Raw genomic sequence first — 13,617 nt, forward strand, 5'->3', positions numbered from 1 at the left:
CTTATATTGGGGGGGGGGGGGGGGGGGGGGAGAGGGAGAGAGAAAGAGACGGTATTTTGTGTAATTGAAAAAAAATTAACAGCCCTTTTATAATGGCAAGGGAAAAGTTAAGGAAAGTTGGTATTATTTTTAAAAATACAGGGGTTATCAATGCAAATTACGCAAACCTTAGGTTGAGTTTTTAATGAGTGGGATTTTCTTCCCCTTGAGTAAAAATGTCACTTTGGTTTCTCTCTGCCCATTCAGTTTCTCTCTCTTTCTTCTTGTTGTCGACTTGTCAGTCGCCTCACCTTATCGTTGTGGGTCAACAGCAGTCAGCCAAGTCAACGGTGGGAGAAAGAAGAGAGAGGAGAGAGAAACGAGATGGGTAAAAAGGCAAAACAACGATGCAGCGGAATAAAAGAAAGAGAAACGGGGTGGGTAGAGAGGGCGATGTAGCAAAATGAGGCAGTGGACGGCGAGTCAGCGGTGGGAGAAAGGAGAGAGAGGAGAGAGAAACCGGTGACAAACGCGGTTGGTAGAGAAGGAGGCCCAAAATGATCATTTTACCCCAGGGTAAACAAATCATACCCGTTTTTAACTATCTGATAAAATATAAAGGCATTTATTAGGTAAGAAATAAAGAAATAGTTACTATTTTTATTGTTATTTTATCTATTTGTTTCTTGTCTTGTCAGCAGCTTGTCATGACTGCAAAGGTCCCCCAAGCTATAGTCGTGCAGCATTTAGCCCTCGACGACACCCCCTTGATGATGGCTAAGCCATCCGAACCCTTGCCACAGAGAGAGAGAGAGAGAGAGAGAGCGCTTTGGGAGAATACTTCTTGATCCCAAAGTTGAGCGAGCACAAAATGACATAGGGGAATGCCTTGCATGGCATCCACCTCCTAAACCAATGTCCCAGATCAACTCAATCCAATAGACGGACTCTTCATTTGACTTTTGGCCCTTCACCTACCTAGACCTTTCACATTACAAGAAATCCTAAAGACTACCAGATGACTTTGGAACATTTTAGAATCTACTAGAAATGATAGAATGACGTGGAATGCTCTAAAGAAGACTAGAAAATACTGGAACATTTTGGAATGATCCTGCCATGCAACTAGTCCAGCCGCGTCCATGTCGTCCCTATGGTGGCTTCTGCATGGCAGCAAGCCTCAAAAGTCTTTGGGCGAGACATTCTCCCCCACCCAATTTGGTAACGCCCTCGTTGCCATCTCTTCCTTGTGCCAGTTGATTTGCGGATTGTGAGAGATCTTCCTTCTTTTACGAGGTGACCTTGTTTTCATGCAAGCCTACTTGATTAGGTATTAAATGTGTGGCAGCATATCTGTCAAGTTCGTCACATGATCGGTTATCACTTCCTTCACTCCTTTGTAAAAGCACTTGGCCATGTGGGTATTACCATGTAATTACTGCCAAGGGTGCGCCCCGTCCCCCCTCTGAACAGAGAATGCCTCATACTTGATTGTTGCAGCTTTCATTGCTCAATAACATCTCGTTTTGTAATGTAGGGTTGCGGTTCAATGCTTTTGTTAATGTTGCCTATTTTGAATTTCCTAGGATAGATGCTTGCCTCAATCCCTGGGATATCCAGCATATCCTCGTTTATTTGAAAGCGTCACTAATAAAAACTGTTTATGTATTACTTTTGTTGGTTTTAGAAGTTCAATTATTTTTTGTTGCATTCCACTTTAACCTGATATAAATTTGGGTAAATAAATTTATTTGGCATTGAAGTTTGACATTTTGTTAAAGGTCTTGTCTGGCTTATCAATGATGTGGTTGTCAATGTTTTGTTATCATTTGACAGATATGACCTCTTGCACAATGCACATCTCAATCTAGAAGGATTGGATGAACTTTTCAAAGTTGCTCAGGTAATATATGTATGTTTTCCTGGAGTTCTTTTATCTGTTTGGAATGGCATGTTTTTAATGTCACATTTTGCATACTTTTGAAAGGTGTGATATAAATGTTCCTTGTATTCCGTTACGAACTGGTCTTTGCTGCATTTTAGAGAACATTATCCTCCCAAAATTCCAAGTGTGTTTAATCATATTTCTGTGACTACACCAAAGGGATTGCAGTGAGCAAAAAAGAATTGATATGATACAGACGTGTTCGTGAGAATTTTTTAAAATGTTGGGAAACCAATTTGTAAATACATAATTATACCAAAATAGTAAGAAACCATTTTTCAGACCCTGCACACCAAAGATGAAGTGACAACAAAAAAATTGTAATGAGTATTTGATAAAGCTGTATTCATATGGTTTGTGGAATTTTGAGTTAAGGAGTACGGGTTAACATGAAAACATGCATAACTTGACAGTATTTTTTATTTTATTTTTAGATCATAATTTATTTTCTTGACACTCAGGATATATTTATTTGCTTGGGTTATTAACTGAAATGTGCCTCCCATCCAAATTGAATACCCTTTTCAGAAATCACTGGTAATAGAAATGTATTAATGTTTAAGCAACACTTCTTAGAGGTACCCAATGGGCCCAGAGAAGGATCCCTGTTTAAATATCTCTGTCAGGATGTTCTATGAAATATCACATCACATCATCATGGCTATTAACCTGATCGTCCTTGTTTTTTCAGTTACTTGCAGATGGTGTCATCCCTAATGAATATGGTATAAATCCAAAGCAGAAGCTCAAAATTGGCTCAAAGGTAAGCTCCATGGAGCATTCTATTCGATTTCATTTTCTAATGTAATTATGACCAGTTCTTATGCTGAGAGATCTTATTTGAAAAACAAAATATTACTTAATTCATGCTTTGAAGAACTGAAATTCATTGCTGCATGCTGCTGCTAGATTTCAGAAATATTAACGATATTATTGATTTCTTGCAACCACAATACAAAGAAACAGAGGTTTTAGGAGTACCTATCTGTACTGTAGGATTTCTACAATTTGCACTTTCTGGGCATGATTTGGTAAATATGAAATTCAATCATAAACATATTGATGCCGACATGTCCTAATTTTTGCTTCAAAATTTATGGCTAGAATCAATTAATTCTTTAACCAGGATGCTTTTAAGTTGAACATGGTTCTTATTATAGTTCTTACTTTCCTTTTACAATGTAACTTTGGTATGCAAAGTTTGCTGGCCCTGTCAAATCTTCATCTCATGTTTATTTATGCTTCTTCAATCTCCATGGAGGAACACATATGCTGGTGCAAATGATTGCTGATGCAACATTTTATTTTAACCTTGTACTTGTGGATGCTCAGATTGCTCGTCGCTTGCTGGGTAAACTCTTAATTGATTTGAGGAATACTCGTGAAGAAGCGATCAGTGTTGCTGAATTAAGAAGCAATCACGATCAATCCACTAAAAATGGGAAAGAAGAAACTGAGTACCAATTGAAGCCTCATAGTAAGAATGAAGATGCCAGAAGATCTAGCTTCACTAGTGACAAGTCAATGGATCAGGATGATGATGATGACAAAGAAACCAAATACCGCTTGGATCCAAAGTGAATATAACCTTTTTTATTCATTACATATGCGCACACACCCGTTCACTGGTGGAGATGCTTCTTTTTTTACTAAAATGTGGAATTGGATACAATAGAAAGCACCAGAGCATTGAGAATTCCTTCTTATTAGCTATACTTACATCTCATGTATTGTTTCCATTAGGTATGCAAATGTAAAGACACCAGAAAGACATGTGCGCACACGCCTTTATTTCACATCGGTAAGGAAAAATGACTGAATCCTATTATTTGCCACATTGATAATCTAATTTCCAAAATCCAAATTGCAGAAACTTGTTACTCCCCTCTCAACTCACTTTCGCTATGTCTTCCTCTAAGCGTACCAGATTTGTACGGGAGAGAATCTGTAAATAATCTATCAAAAATATGCAGGTAGTACAATACATAGGTCAAAATAAGAGATTATTTACTACAGCTTTATTTTGTAAGACAAGCTGCAGGGCATATGCACAAGCCTACACGGGCACATGAGCATGCCCATGCGCACACAGACATTATATATATATATATATATTTAGAGAGAGAGAGAGAGAGAGAGAGAGAAGAATTAGCATCTCCTTTGTTAGGTTATTTATACTTGGAAGAAATAAAGGAAAGTTAAATGTAGTTTTGGCTTCAAAACATTATTCGCCAGAAATGTTATTGAGGAAACTATTTAGTTCAGACCAGAAAAGAAAAAGAAGTTGGAAACTATTTGGTTAATCAGTGACATATTTAGTTAAAGTGATTGCTTTGATTCTTCTTAAATCATATTTGACATACTTTTAATCATGTGAAAGAGTTGATTGGCATCAACAGCTGCAATTTTTTCATTATGTTATGCAGTTTAGATTTGTTGTTCATTTTAATATCCTGGGAACAACTTTTGTTGCTACTTGATTCATCAGATTGCTGGCGTGTTAATGTGGATTTTAGTTCACCTGTTGATCATCTGTTCCATTACACCATATTCTTATACTAACCCCAGTCTATCTGTGGATAACAGGAATCACATATTCATTCCCTGATGAATGTTCTCCGATACTGTAATTTGGATGAATCACTCCAAGGGGAGGATAGCCTTGTATGCCATAGCGCTCTGGAGCGTTTGCACAAGACTAAAGAGCTTGACTACATGAGTTATATTGTGTTAAGGATGTTTGAGAACACTGCGGTTAGTGTTTCTACATCAACTGAAAAAGCATAAACCACAAGTGATTTCTGCTCAAATTCTTCTTTTTATTGGTTCATATTAACTTATGTGGGATTAAGCCATGCCTTAGCATGAAATTTTTAATTTTTTTTATGTTAGATGGTCCAAAAACCAATGATGAAAAGCATTTCCCATGTGTTGTCCCCTAGGTCTACGTTAAACTTATCTTACTTGCGAGATGACCCAGATGTTCAGGGCTTGATCTGACTAGAGTGACAGGCTTGCCTTCCCAGCAGTAGCTATGGCTCAAAATGGACATTCCCTAGAAAGGAAAGGCCCTCATGGTCATGCCCAGAGGCCAAGGGGGTTGCTATGCTGGCACCTCACCTTCCTCTTTTTGCCAAGCCAAAAAAAAGAAAAGCATTTTGCCTATTGACATGCAAGGAAAATACCATAACCATAAAAACTTCCAGCTGTAATAAAAAGGAAGAGTGATTTAATTGAAGCCAATCCCCGGATTTTATTCAGAGTTAGATAATCAAAAACCAAGGCACTGCCATAAATCTTAGCAGAAATGCTTCTCTAGAAAGACCTTTTGACTTCAAAATTGGAGGCCAATATTTGGAAACCTCCTCCTCACAATTATGGATAGTCAATATAACTGCTGCTCGTTCAATTTTATTTATACAACCTTTTTATGTTAGTTTCATAAAGAAATTTCATAGGCATATGGGCCCAATGCTTCAGTCTGGTTTTCTAGTAGAAAAATATCAGAATGTTTCCATCAAAACAGGTGAATGTAACCTGTCTAAGCACAAATAGAAGATAGGTGATGTAAGAAGGGGAGAATGCTTTCCATAATAATTGAGGTAATAGCTGAGAACTGAAATGGTTGTGAATTATTTTAGCTGGGGGTGGGGCCCTTTTTCAATCCTCCATGATTATCATCTTGCTAAAAATGTTTCTTGGAGAATTAAACAGGATAGGATTTACTATTTTTGCAAAAGTGGCATGTAGCTCACCTTTTGTCAGGTTCTTTGGGTGCCTTCCAGTTAGGCTTACTTGTCCAACTGGATTGGATTTGAGAGGTAATTATCAATCCATTGATTGGTTGGGCAATTCTGGCTGGTTGCTTCACTGTGAAAGAAAATATTTCTGATCCCAAAATAATGGGTGGTGTATTGAATATACGTTTTATGGACTTGTGTCAGGCCTCCTTAAAACTATGTTAGTCTATTGGTTCACTTAAAATAGGATATGTGCACACGAAAATTTTTGGTGAGCATTGATGTATACTGTATTAAAGGAGAAGATGCTTATGAAATTTAGGACTTAGGATTAGAGGAGTTCTTCTTGTACTACATGTTCTACACTTGTACTGCACGCTTGACTTCCTGTACATAATTGACTCAGCAGTATCAATAAGAAATATAAAAATTATTCACTCATAGGGTTTTTTACTTCTCTCCCAGTGTGAATAGGTACATGAGGTGAATAGAAGACTTCGTGTAACATTTGTTTTAAAGAATCTTAGAAATTCAAATGATTCAGTTGATGCCTTCGGTGAATAGAAGTTAATGTAACAGCAGTCTAAAGAATATATTAAACGATTCCATTGAAAGATGCTAGTGAAACATGACTAACTATAATAGTGGCTGTGGTTACAATCTTGCCTAGAGCTTTGAAACTCTGCCCTGAATGTATCAGTTCTATTTGCATGTTCAAATAAAATGCTTATTCTTTTTTATTGCACGCTGAAAGATTCTTAATGTGATTATTTTATTTTCATGATGCATATTCTCAGTCCAATGAATTATCAAAACTGCAGGTAGCTTTAGAAGACCCTAAAAGGTTCCGCATTGAGATGACTTTTAGCCGAGGTGCAGATTTGTCTCCATTGGAGGTATATACATCTTCAGTTATATGATGTGTACTTTAAAGGTTACCTTAACAGAGAATTGCATGATGGAACCTCCGTTTGTCACTTTGAAGTCTACTTGGTCGTAAGACCAACTCCTCCATTGATTTTGTTGGGCAGTTTCTGACTCGAGAGTTTCATAAGACCAATATAACCTTTTGTTTGATAGAAAATGTAATTCTTTCCAGGCCATTTGGGTTGTTATTGCACTAGGGAACTTTGGAACTAGTTAATTTCCAGTTTCAGGGAGAAAGGAAAAAGAAATAGTTAACTCAAATCCAAAACAACTCGTATGATAGGAAGTGCTGTAAAATTCGCTAATGTATCAAAGGAGGAATCAAAGCTGAAAGCAAGTGAATTTTATGTTTTCATCGAGTCCCTGATTTTCATTCTTCTCTGCAGAAGAACGACAGTGAGGCCACTTCATTGCATCAGGAGCACACCCTGCCAATAATGGGTCCGGAAAGGCTGCAAGAAGTCGGGTCGTATCTGACCCTAGAACAGATGGAGAGAATGATCCGGCCCTTTGCCATGCCAGCGGAAGACTTCCCTCCACCGGCAACCCCCCAGGGATTCTCGGGCTATTTCTCCAAAAGTGCAGCAGTGCTGGAGCGCCTGGTAAACCTTTGGCGGCCCTTCCATAAACATGGAACTTCTAACGGGAAGCTGTAAATACCTTCATAGTTTCTCCAACTCTTTTCTAAATGTGTTTGTTCTTCTTTACTTGTCATATTCTTTTGTTAATCTCGTCTGACCCCTAATTGGTAGCTCGGGTGGTAGTCATACTGAGGTTTTTTGAGGTTCCTCCGAAGGAAATTTTGGGGGGAAAATAATACATGTTAACAACAGGAAAGAAAATAAAGAAGAAAAAGAAAATAGGTTGCTGACTGTAGAAGAATACCGTTGAATCTGACCTGACCTTAACACAAACTAGTTCTGCATCTGGGATGTAGCCCAACTCAAATTTATTGGCTGAAACACTGAGAAGCTACAGATTATTTTGATCTTGTTGGGAAACAGGTTAACCGACTTTTTCTAGGTTCATGTTATTGTTGTGATAACTCAAGCTGTTGAGTTGACATAGGGGTTTAAGCGTCAACCACATTTTATTTTCTCAAATCTAGCGCCTACATTTGTTCTCTCTAAACCTTAACGCAGGGCTTCCAAACGAGAATTCCTGATTTTGTATTGTAAACTGTATATGCGATTGTTAAACTTAAATTAGAATTTTTTTTTTCTTTTTGCATTATTTTGTATGCACTTTATAAATGTAATTGTGCATGTGTAATTGTAGTGGATGCCCCTTCTACGCCTTTCGTCTGGTTTCCATTGTCTTTTGTAATATTTATAATCGAGGAGGAGGTAAGAGGCGTAGAGCAGTTTCCAAACTATAAGTCTCATGCTAGTCTTACAGCACGCAGCTGGGGACGTGGCTATGGAGGTTTATGTCTGCATCATAATAATTTAATAAATCACATTTACCTCGTGGATTTAGGATTTTATTGAGTGAAAGGGATTGGAGTTGCTCGGGCATGTTTATTTTCTTATCAATAAACCAAATAAAAAAAAAAAGACTATGCTACAAAATGGGAATTATATTTCTTATCATCTCCCAGCTCATTAAAACTAACAAAAACTTTAAATATTTATTTTTATTTTAAATTGGTCAAAAAAACCACAATCGTAATGTCGCGTTTTTAAGGTGAAATTCTTCTTATTTTTTATTTTTTTGACGTGCACAAGATAACATAAACCACACTTAGAAGCAAATTATTAGCAGGTGATAGTCATATGTCTACAAAGAACTGTGATGCGTAGGCCAAATTGAACCTAACTAGCCTGAATAGGATGAAATAAGCAACTGTCTATGAGATGCTCATCTGCCCACGTATAAGAAATCCTAAACCCGAAATCCTGGTTCCATTGATAGTTTGGTGCTTGTTAAATTATTATCTTGTGAAGGATGAGTCATCACTTAATCACCTTTAGAGATTATATTTTTTTATTTTAATTTGTAAGTTATTTTTATTAATAATTACATTTTAAAAATAAATTTTCATATATTACAAAAAAACATCCACAAACTAATTTATGTTTGTTATAATATTTTTTCTATAAAAATTCTACAAGGGAAGTAAGTTATTTCCATACATTTTAATAGATTACCAAATAAAAATTCTAGTTATAATTTTTCTCACCAAATTAAATGTTCAGAGATTTTGAGATTTCTCCACTCTAATGCTATTTGTCATTGTTAATTTTTCTCACCATATTGATAACAATCTGCTATTGTCTCGCTAGATTTAATTATTGTGCTCGTTGTGGTAGCCTTCACCATCTCTCCCCACAACAATAATCTCAATAGGTCACCATCTCTCTCCCATAATAACCATCTCAATAGGCCATTCCTCCACAATAATCATTATGGCAACACTCATTATAGTCAATTTGTCATGTCTTTGAAGACGAAGGGTTCAAGTTGTCAGACATGACAAATCAAAAATAGCCTACGACCAGAGAAGACAAAATTTGAATAAATAGACAAATGAGGAGATTGCAGCATAATTATTTCTAAAAAATTTGGTAAATAATTTTATTTAAAAAATAATATTAAATTGATATTAAAAAATATATTAAATAATATTAAAATTTAATACATTAATATTCATTATTAAATTATAAAATAAATATTAAATTTTTATAGTAGTAAAAATTATAGATAAAGTAAAAAAATATAGAATTAAAATTTATGAATAAATAAATAAAATAAAAAGTCCAATATAAAATAGAATAGAGAACGCACTTTTTGAGATAAAAAATAAAAAAATAAATTATTTATAATATAATAAAATATAAAATATGATTAGAGACAGAGTAACAATCATAATTATTAGAGCAACGTGTGTTCAGTTTTCATTTTTTATCTCGTGTTTCAAAGGGGTTAAAATATTAATTTTTTGGGGGGGGAGTATCTAAAGATTTGTACGTACGTATCATCAAGGTGAGGATGACTAGGAATTGTGGGCCGGTTGAAAGTTGGATAGCTACAGCTAGAGCCATTTTCTATTGTTCTTTTATCATAGTTTTCCTCTTTAATTTGGGTGACGAATCTGGCTTTGTAGGCCATTTCCTGGACATAAAAACTTGCATCCAAGGCCACGATTCGGTACGTCGTCAATCAATCTTGAAATGCCCACGCAGCCTAACGAAGTTTGCAATGAAAAGATATTCGGTAAAATTACCTTTCGTAAAAGGAAAAGGTAAAAACAAATAATATTTTATGCGATTTGTGTTGCAGTGCTCCCCACTGATAACATATATCAATACAAATCATATAATTGCCCTTACAGGTATATGCTCCCTTATGAAATTAGATTGAATATAAATTATGATTAAACCATTAATTACAAGTATGAATACAAAATTTTATGTAGAAAACTCAAATTAAAAAAAAATTACAAGTAAAAATAATAAAATACTATTATAATGAAATTGGTACAATAAATTTTATAATAATTCTAAGATATTAGGCACCTATTTATAGATATAAATTATTTATAAATGTACATAAAAGTTTTTATACTAATTAAAAGATGATTCATAAGTATATTTTTTCATAATAAATCTCACTCAAAATCAAATTCGATAACATTCTAATTACAGTTAAATTTTAAATTATAATCATGGTCAAATTAAAAATCTCAATCGACAAATTTGAATTTTAAATCACAATTATAACAAGTTACACCTTGATACGAAATTCAAATATAGAATTATCCAAAATTCTTTCTTTTAACAAAATTACGCATTGAGCCAACTTGTTCATATTAATTAAGTTTTGATGATTAACAAAAGGAGAATTTTTAATACACAAATTATAATATTTTTGATGATTAACAAAAATAATATTTTTCTTAAATATATTAATTGTAGTATCGAATTATTTTTTATTAGTTTATAAAATATTTTTTTCATAACATATGTATTACCAAAAATATTATTTCCTGTTAAAAATATTTTTTAGATTAAATTAATATGTAATATTTTTGATAATACATATGATATATAAAAAAATATTTAATAAATTAATATTAAAAATATTTTTGATAATGCATATGCTATGAAAAATATTTTATAAATATATTTTAGATTAATTTATATAATATTTTTATATCATATGTATCTCAAAAGGTATTTTAACAATTAGGTGTATGTGCTTGGGTTTAAACCCAAGACCTTCTATTTATCCAATCTTTCGCTTGCCAACTAATCTACAATCCCTTTTGAGTATTTGAGTGCGTATATTAATTTTAAGTTATACTAAATTTTTTTGTTATAACGGTCAAATTTTTTGTCGTTGGAAAAATGTCCAAAATGGTTATAAATATCCCAAATTCATTTTTTGAATATGCAAGTATTTTTATTGCATATCCAAAGTTTCTGAAAGCTCTCAAACGCTCTCAAGCAAAGTATTCAATCAATTCGAGGCTCTCGAAGCATTATTGCATATCTATCGAAGAGTCACAAGGTAAGAGGAGAAAAGTTCTTCAAGTCTTTTATGATAAATTTGAACTTCTCCATTTGATGTTACAAATTTATTTATTTATTTAAATATTATTATTTTGTATAATTTGTTCTTAATTGCTTATTTGTGTCCAAGTGTGAACAAATTATTTGTAACATTTAAATTACCATTGTGAATTATATAGATTTCCTAGAACCATTAAAATCTAGATGAATCTAGTTTCCCAATGTAAGCTATGAAGAAAATCTTAGTGTAGTGGTTGCTTAGAACCTATTGTAATTTAGGTGTGTATTTAATTTCTAATGTGAACTAACGTGAAAACCTTGATGATTTTGATTTAATAGAACCTCAAGGGTGGTTAGACATTGGGAGAGTGGATTAGGTGTGTGTGAAAATACCGTATCATTATAAACTGTGTTGTGCATCATATTATTTATTCTTGTTATATTTTGTGGCTTGCATTAATTATTAATCTCTTATATTTAGCAAATATATATTCTTAAATAATTATTAATCACTAATATTTATTAAAAGAGAAAAAAATTTTAAACACTCAATTCACCCCCTTCTTGAGTGGTCATACTTTAAGGGACCAACATTACGAAAAATTAATCTCATGATAAACACCAATCAAAACTGTACCATAAGGAATACCACTCAAATTCACACAAAATTTACTGTAGTGGATATGTTCAATCGCACTTAAAGCATAGGCAACAAGATCATGTTCAACATATATTTACTAATCTTGATAACTCCACTTTTATTTAAATTCATCTATCCAAAATTGCTCAATCTTAACATGTTGTGATGAAAATCAAATATTCCAGTCTAACAAAGGAATATCGTACTTCAAAGTAACCATTACGAATATCAAATAACTCTAAATAATGTCAAATGATCAATAAACAAAATTCCAATAGAAAATAGATCAAAATACCAAATTTGGGGCAGCAAATCTAAGTAAAAATAGATATAGATATGGGCTACAAATTTGGGTAAACAAACAAACAAATCTGGATCTGTCGAATCTATAGTGAGCCAATAGGGTCGAGTCAAATCTAAATTAAATCTAGGTTGGTTGAAACAACCAACAATGGCAGAAGTATATGTGCATTAATGGCAAACAAAGGAAAGATCTTTAGGTGATCAATGATAAGAGGCAGTGAGTAGTTGACAAGAATGGAGGCAATCGATTGGCGAGGACGAGACGATCGACAAGAAAGTCGTTGGCTGGCCAAACAGAAAAAAAAAAAAAAAAAGGACCAAAAATAGCGAAAGGTCGACTGCCATGTGACAAGGTGACAAATAGTAGAAGTTAGACGACCATGGTGATGGCAGGAGCACACAGATTGACGGTGATAGCAAAGAGGAAACGACCAGCGAAGGTAGATTGATAACAGTTAACTAATGATCTTGTCCAAGACAAACATGTAATGGTGGTGCACATTCAATGGTCAATCGCAAAGGCAAGACCAAAACAAATAAAAAAAGGCTAATGACCACACGATGCAAAAGGAAAACAAAATTGATCGGCGATGGCTGTAGGTAGAGGTGGTGCTGACAATGGCTACGGCGGAGATCGATAATGGTTGAGTCATCAATGCTTCCAGTGCCAATCAGAAAAGACGAAGAGTCGCCTAGATCTGGTTGAAGAAAACATTGAAATAATCACGTTTCACTTCGAAAACGATGATGGCAAACAGGGTTCTCAACAATGACGACAACAGAGATGAGGATGGTGAACGACGACAAATGGTGGCGACAGAGATGGCGATAGTTGGGCAACTTGTGTTATGGTTGAAAGATGACAAAGATGTATAGATCCAATGATTGAGATATATCGAACATTGATGATTTGATCCAACAACTCTAATATCAATTAATTACGAAATTAAATCGAATACAAACAACGATCAAACCATCAATTACACACACGAATACAAAATTTTTCATGAAAATCTAAATAAAAAAGATTATGCGTAGAAAGAACAAAATATCACTATAATAAAATTGATACAATAATAGTAATATAGTTATAACTAATTTTAGATCATTTGGTACTTATTTATAGATTTAAATTATGTATAGATATACACAAAAAATTCTATCATAATCAAAAAATGATTTATCAGTATATTTTTCTAAATAAAATAAATTTCACTTAAAATTAAATTTAATAATATTTTAATCATAATCAAATTTAAAATTATAATTACAATTAAATTATAAATTTAAATTTCAAATCACAATTATAACATCCTCCTCCAATCAGAGCGCGCGTGCCTGCCTGCTTTGATTAAATAGTAAATACATTGGACATGGTCGAAAACAAACTGCCAAAAGATCAGGTTAAAAAAATCATGCGCTGATTAGATTTAATCTTGTCGCCAATTAGGCACTCATCTCGGAAATTGGAGTGGACGAGTCGCTTCTGCAGACGATGACGATGACAACCAAGTGTCCTTTCGATGCCACCGGGGCTACGTTTGTCATTCGAGTTTGCGTTACGAAACG

At 34.0% G+C, this 13,617-nt stretch overlaps 1 protein-coding gene across 5 annotated transcripts in view; it reads left to right on the top strand.

The window, feature by feature from the left end:
* Nucleotides 1-7,809, top strand: part of LOC127803605 (inositol hexakisphosphate and diphosphoinositol-pentakisphosphate kinase VIP2) — a 47,843-nt gene extending 40,034 nt beyond the window's left edge. For 3 of the 5 annotated variants that reach the window (XM_052339986.1, XM_052339989.1, XM_052339988.1), the window contains 7 exons: nt 1,816-1,882; nt 2,616-2,687; nt 3,257-3,501; nt 3,668-3,725; nt 4,511-4,678; nt 6,486-6,560; nt 6,978-7,809. In XM_052339986.1, coding sequence (XP_052195946.1) covers nt 1,816-1,882; nt 2,616-2,687; nt 3,257-3,501; nt 3,668-3,725; nt 4,511-4,678; nt 6,486-6,560; nt 6,978-7,247 — 955 coding nt within the window. In that variant the 3' untranslated portion in view covers nt 7,248-7,809. Of the gene's footprint in view, nt 1-1,815; nt 1,883-2,615; nt 2,688-3,256; nt 3,502-3,667; nt 3,726-3,794; nt 3,997-4,510; nt 4,679-6,485; nt 6,561-6,977 lie in introns of those variants that run through there. The other 2 variants (XM_052339987.1, XM_052339990.1) reach the window with 2 other exon arrangements.
* Nucleotides 7,810-13,617: the final 5,808 nt, after the last annotated feature.

This window comes from Diospyros lotus, chromosome 6 (genome assembly GCF_014633365.1).
Source record: "Diospyros lotus cultivar Yz01 chromosome 6, ASM1463336v1, whole genome shotgun sequence".
Classification (NCBI taxonomy): Eukaryota; Viridiplantae; Streptophyta; class Magnoliopsida; order Ericales; family Ebenaceae; genus Diospyros; species Diospyros lotus.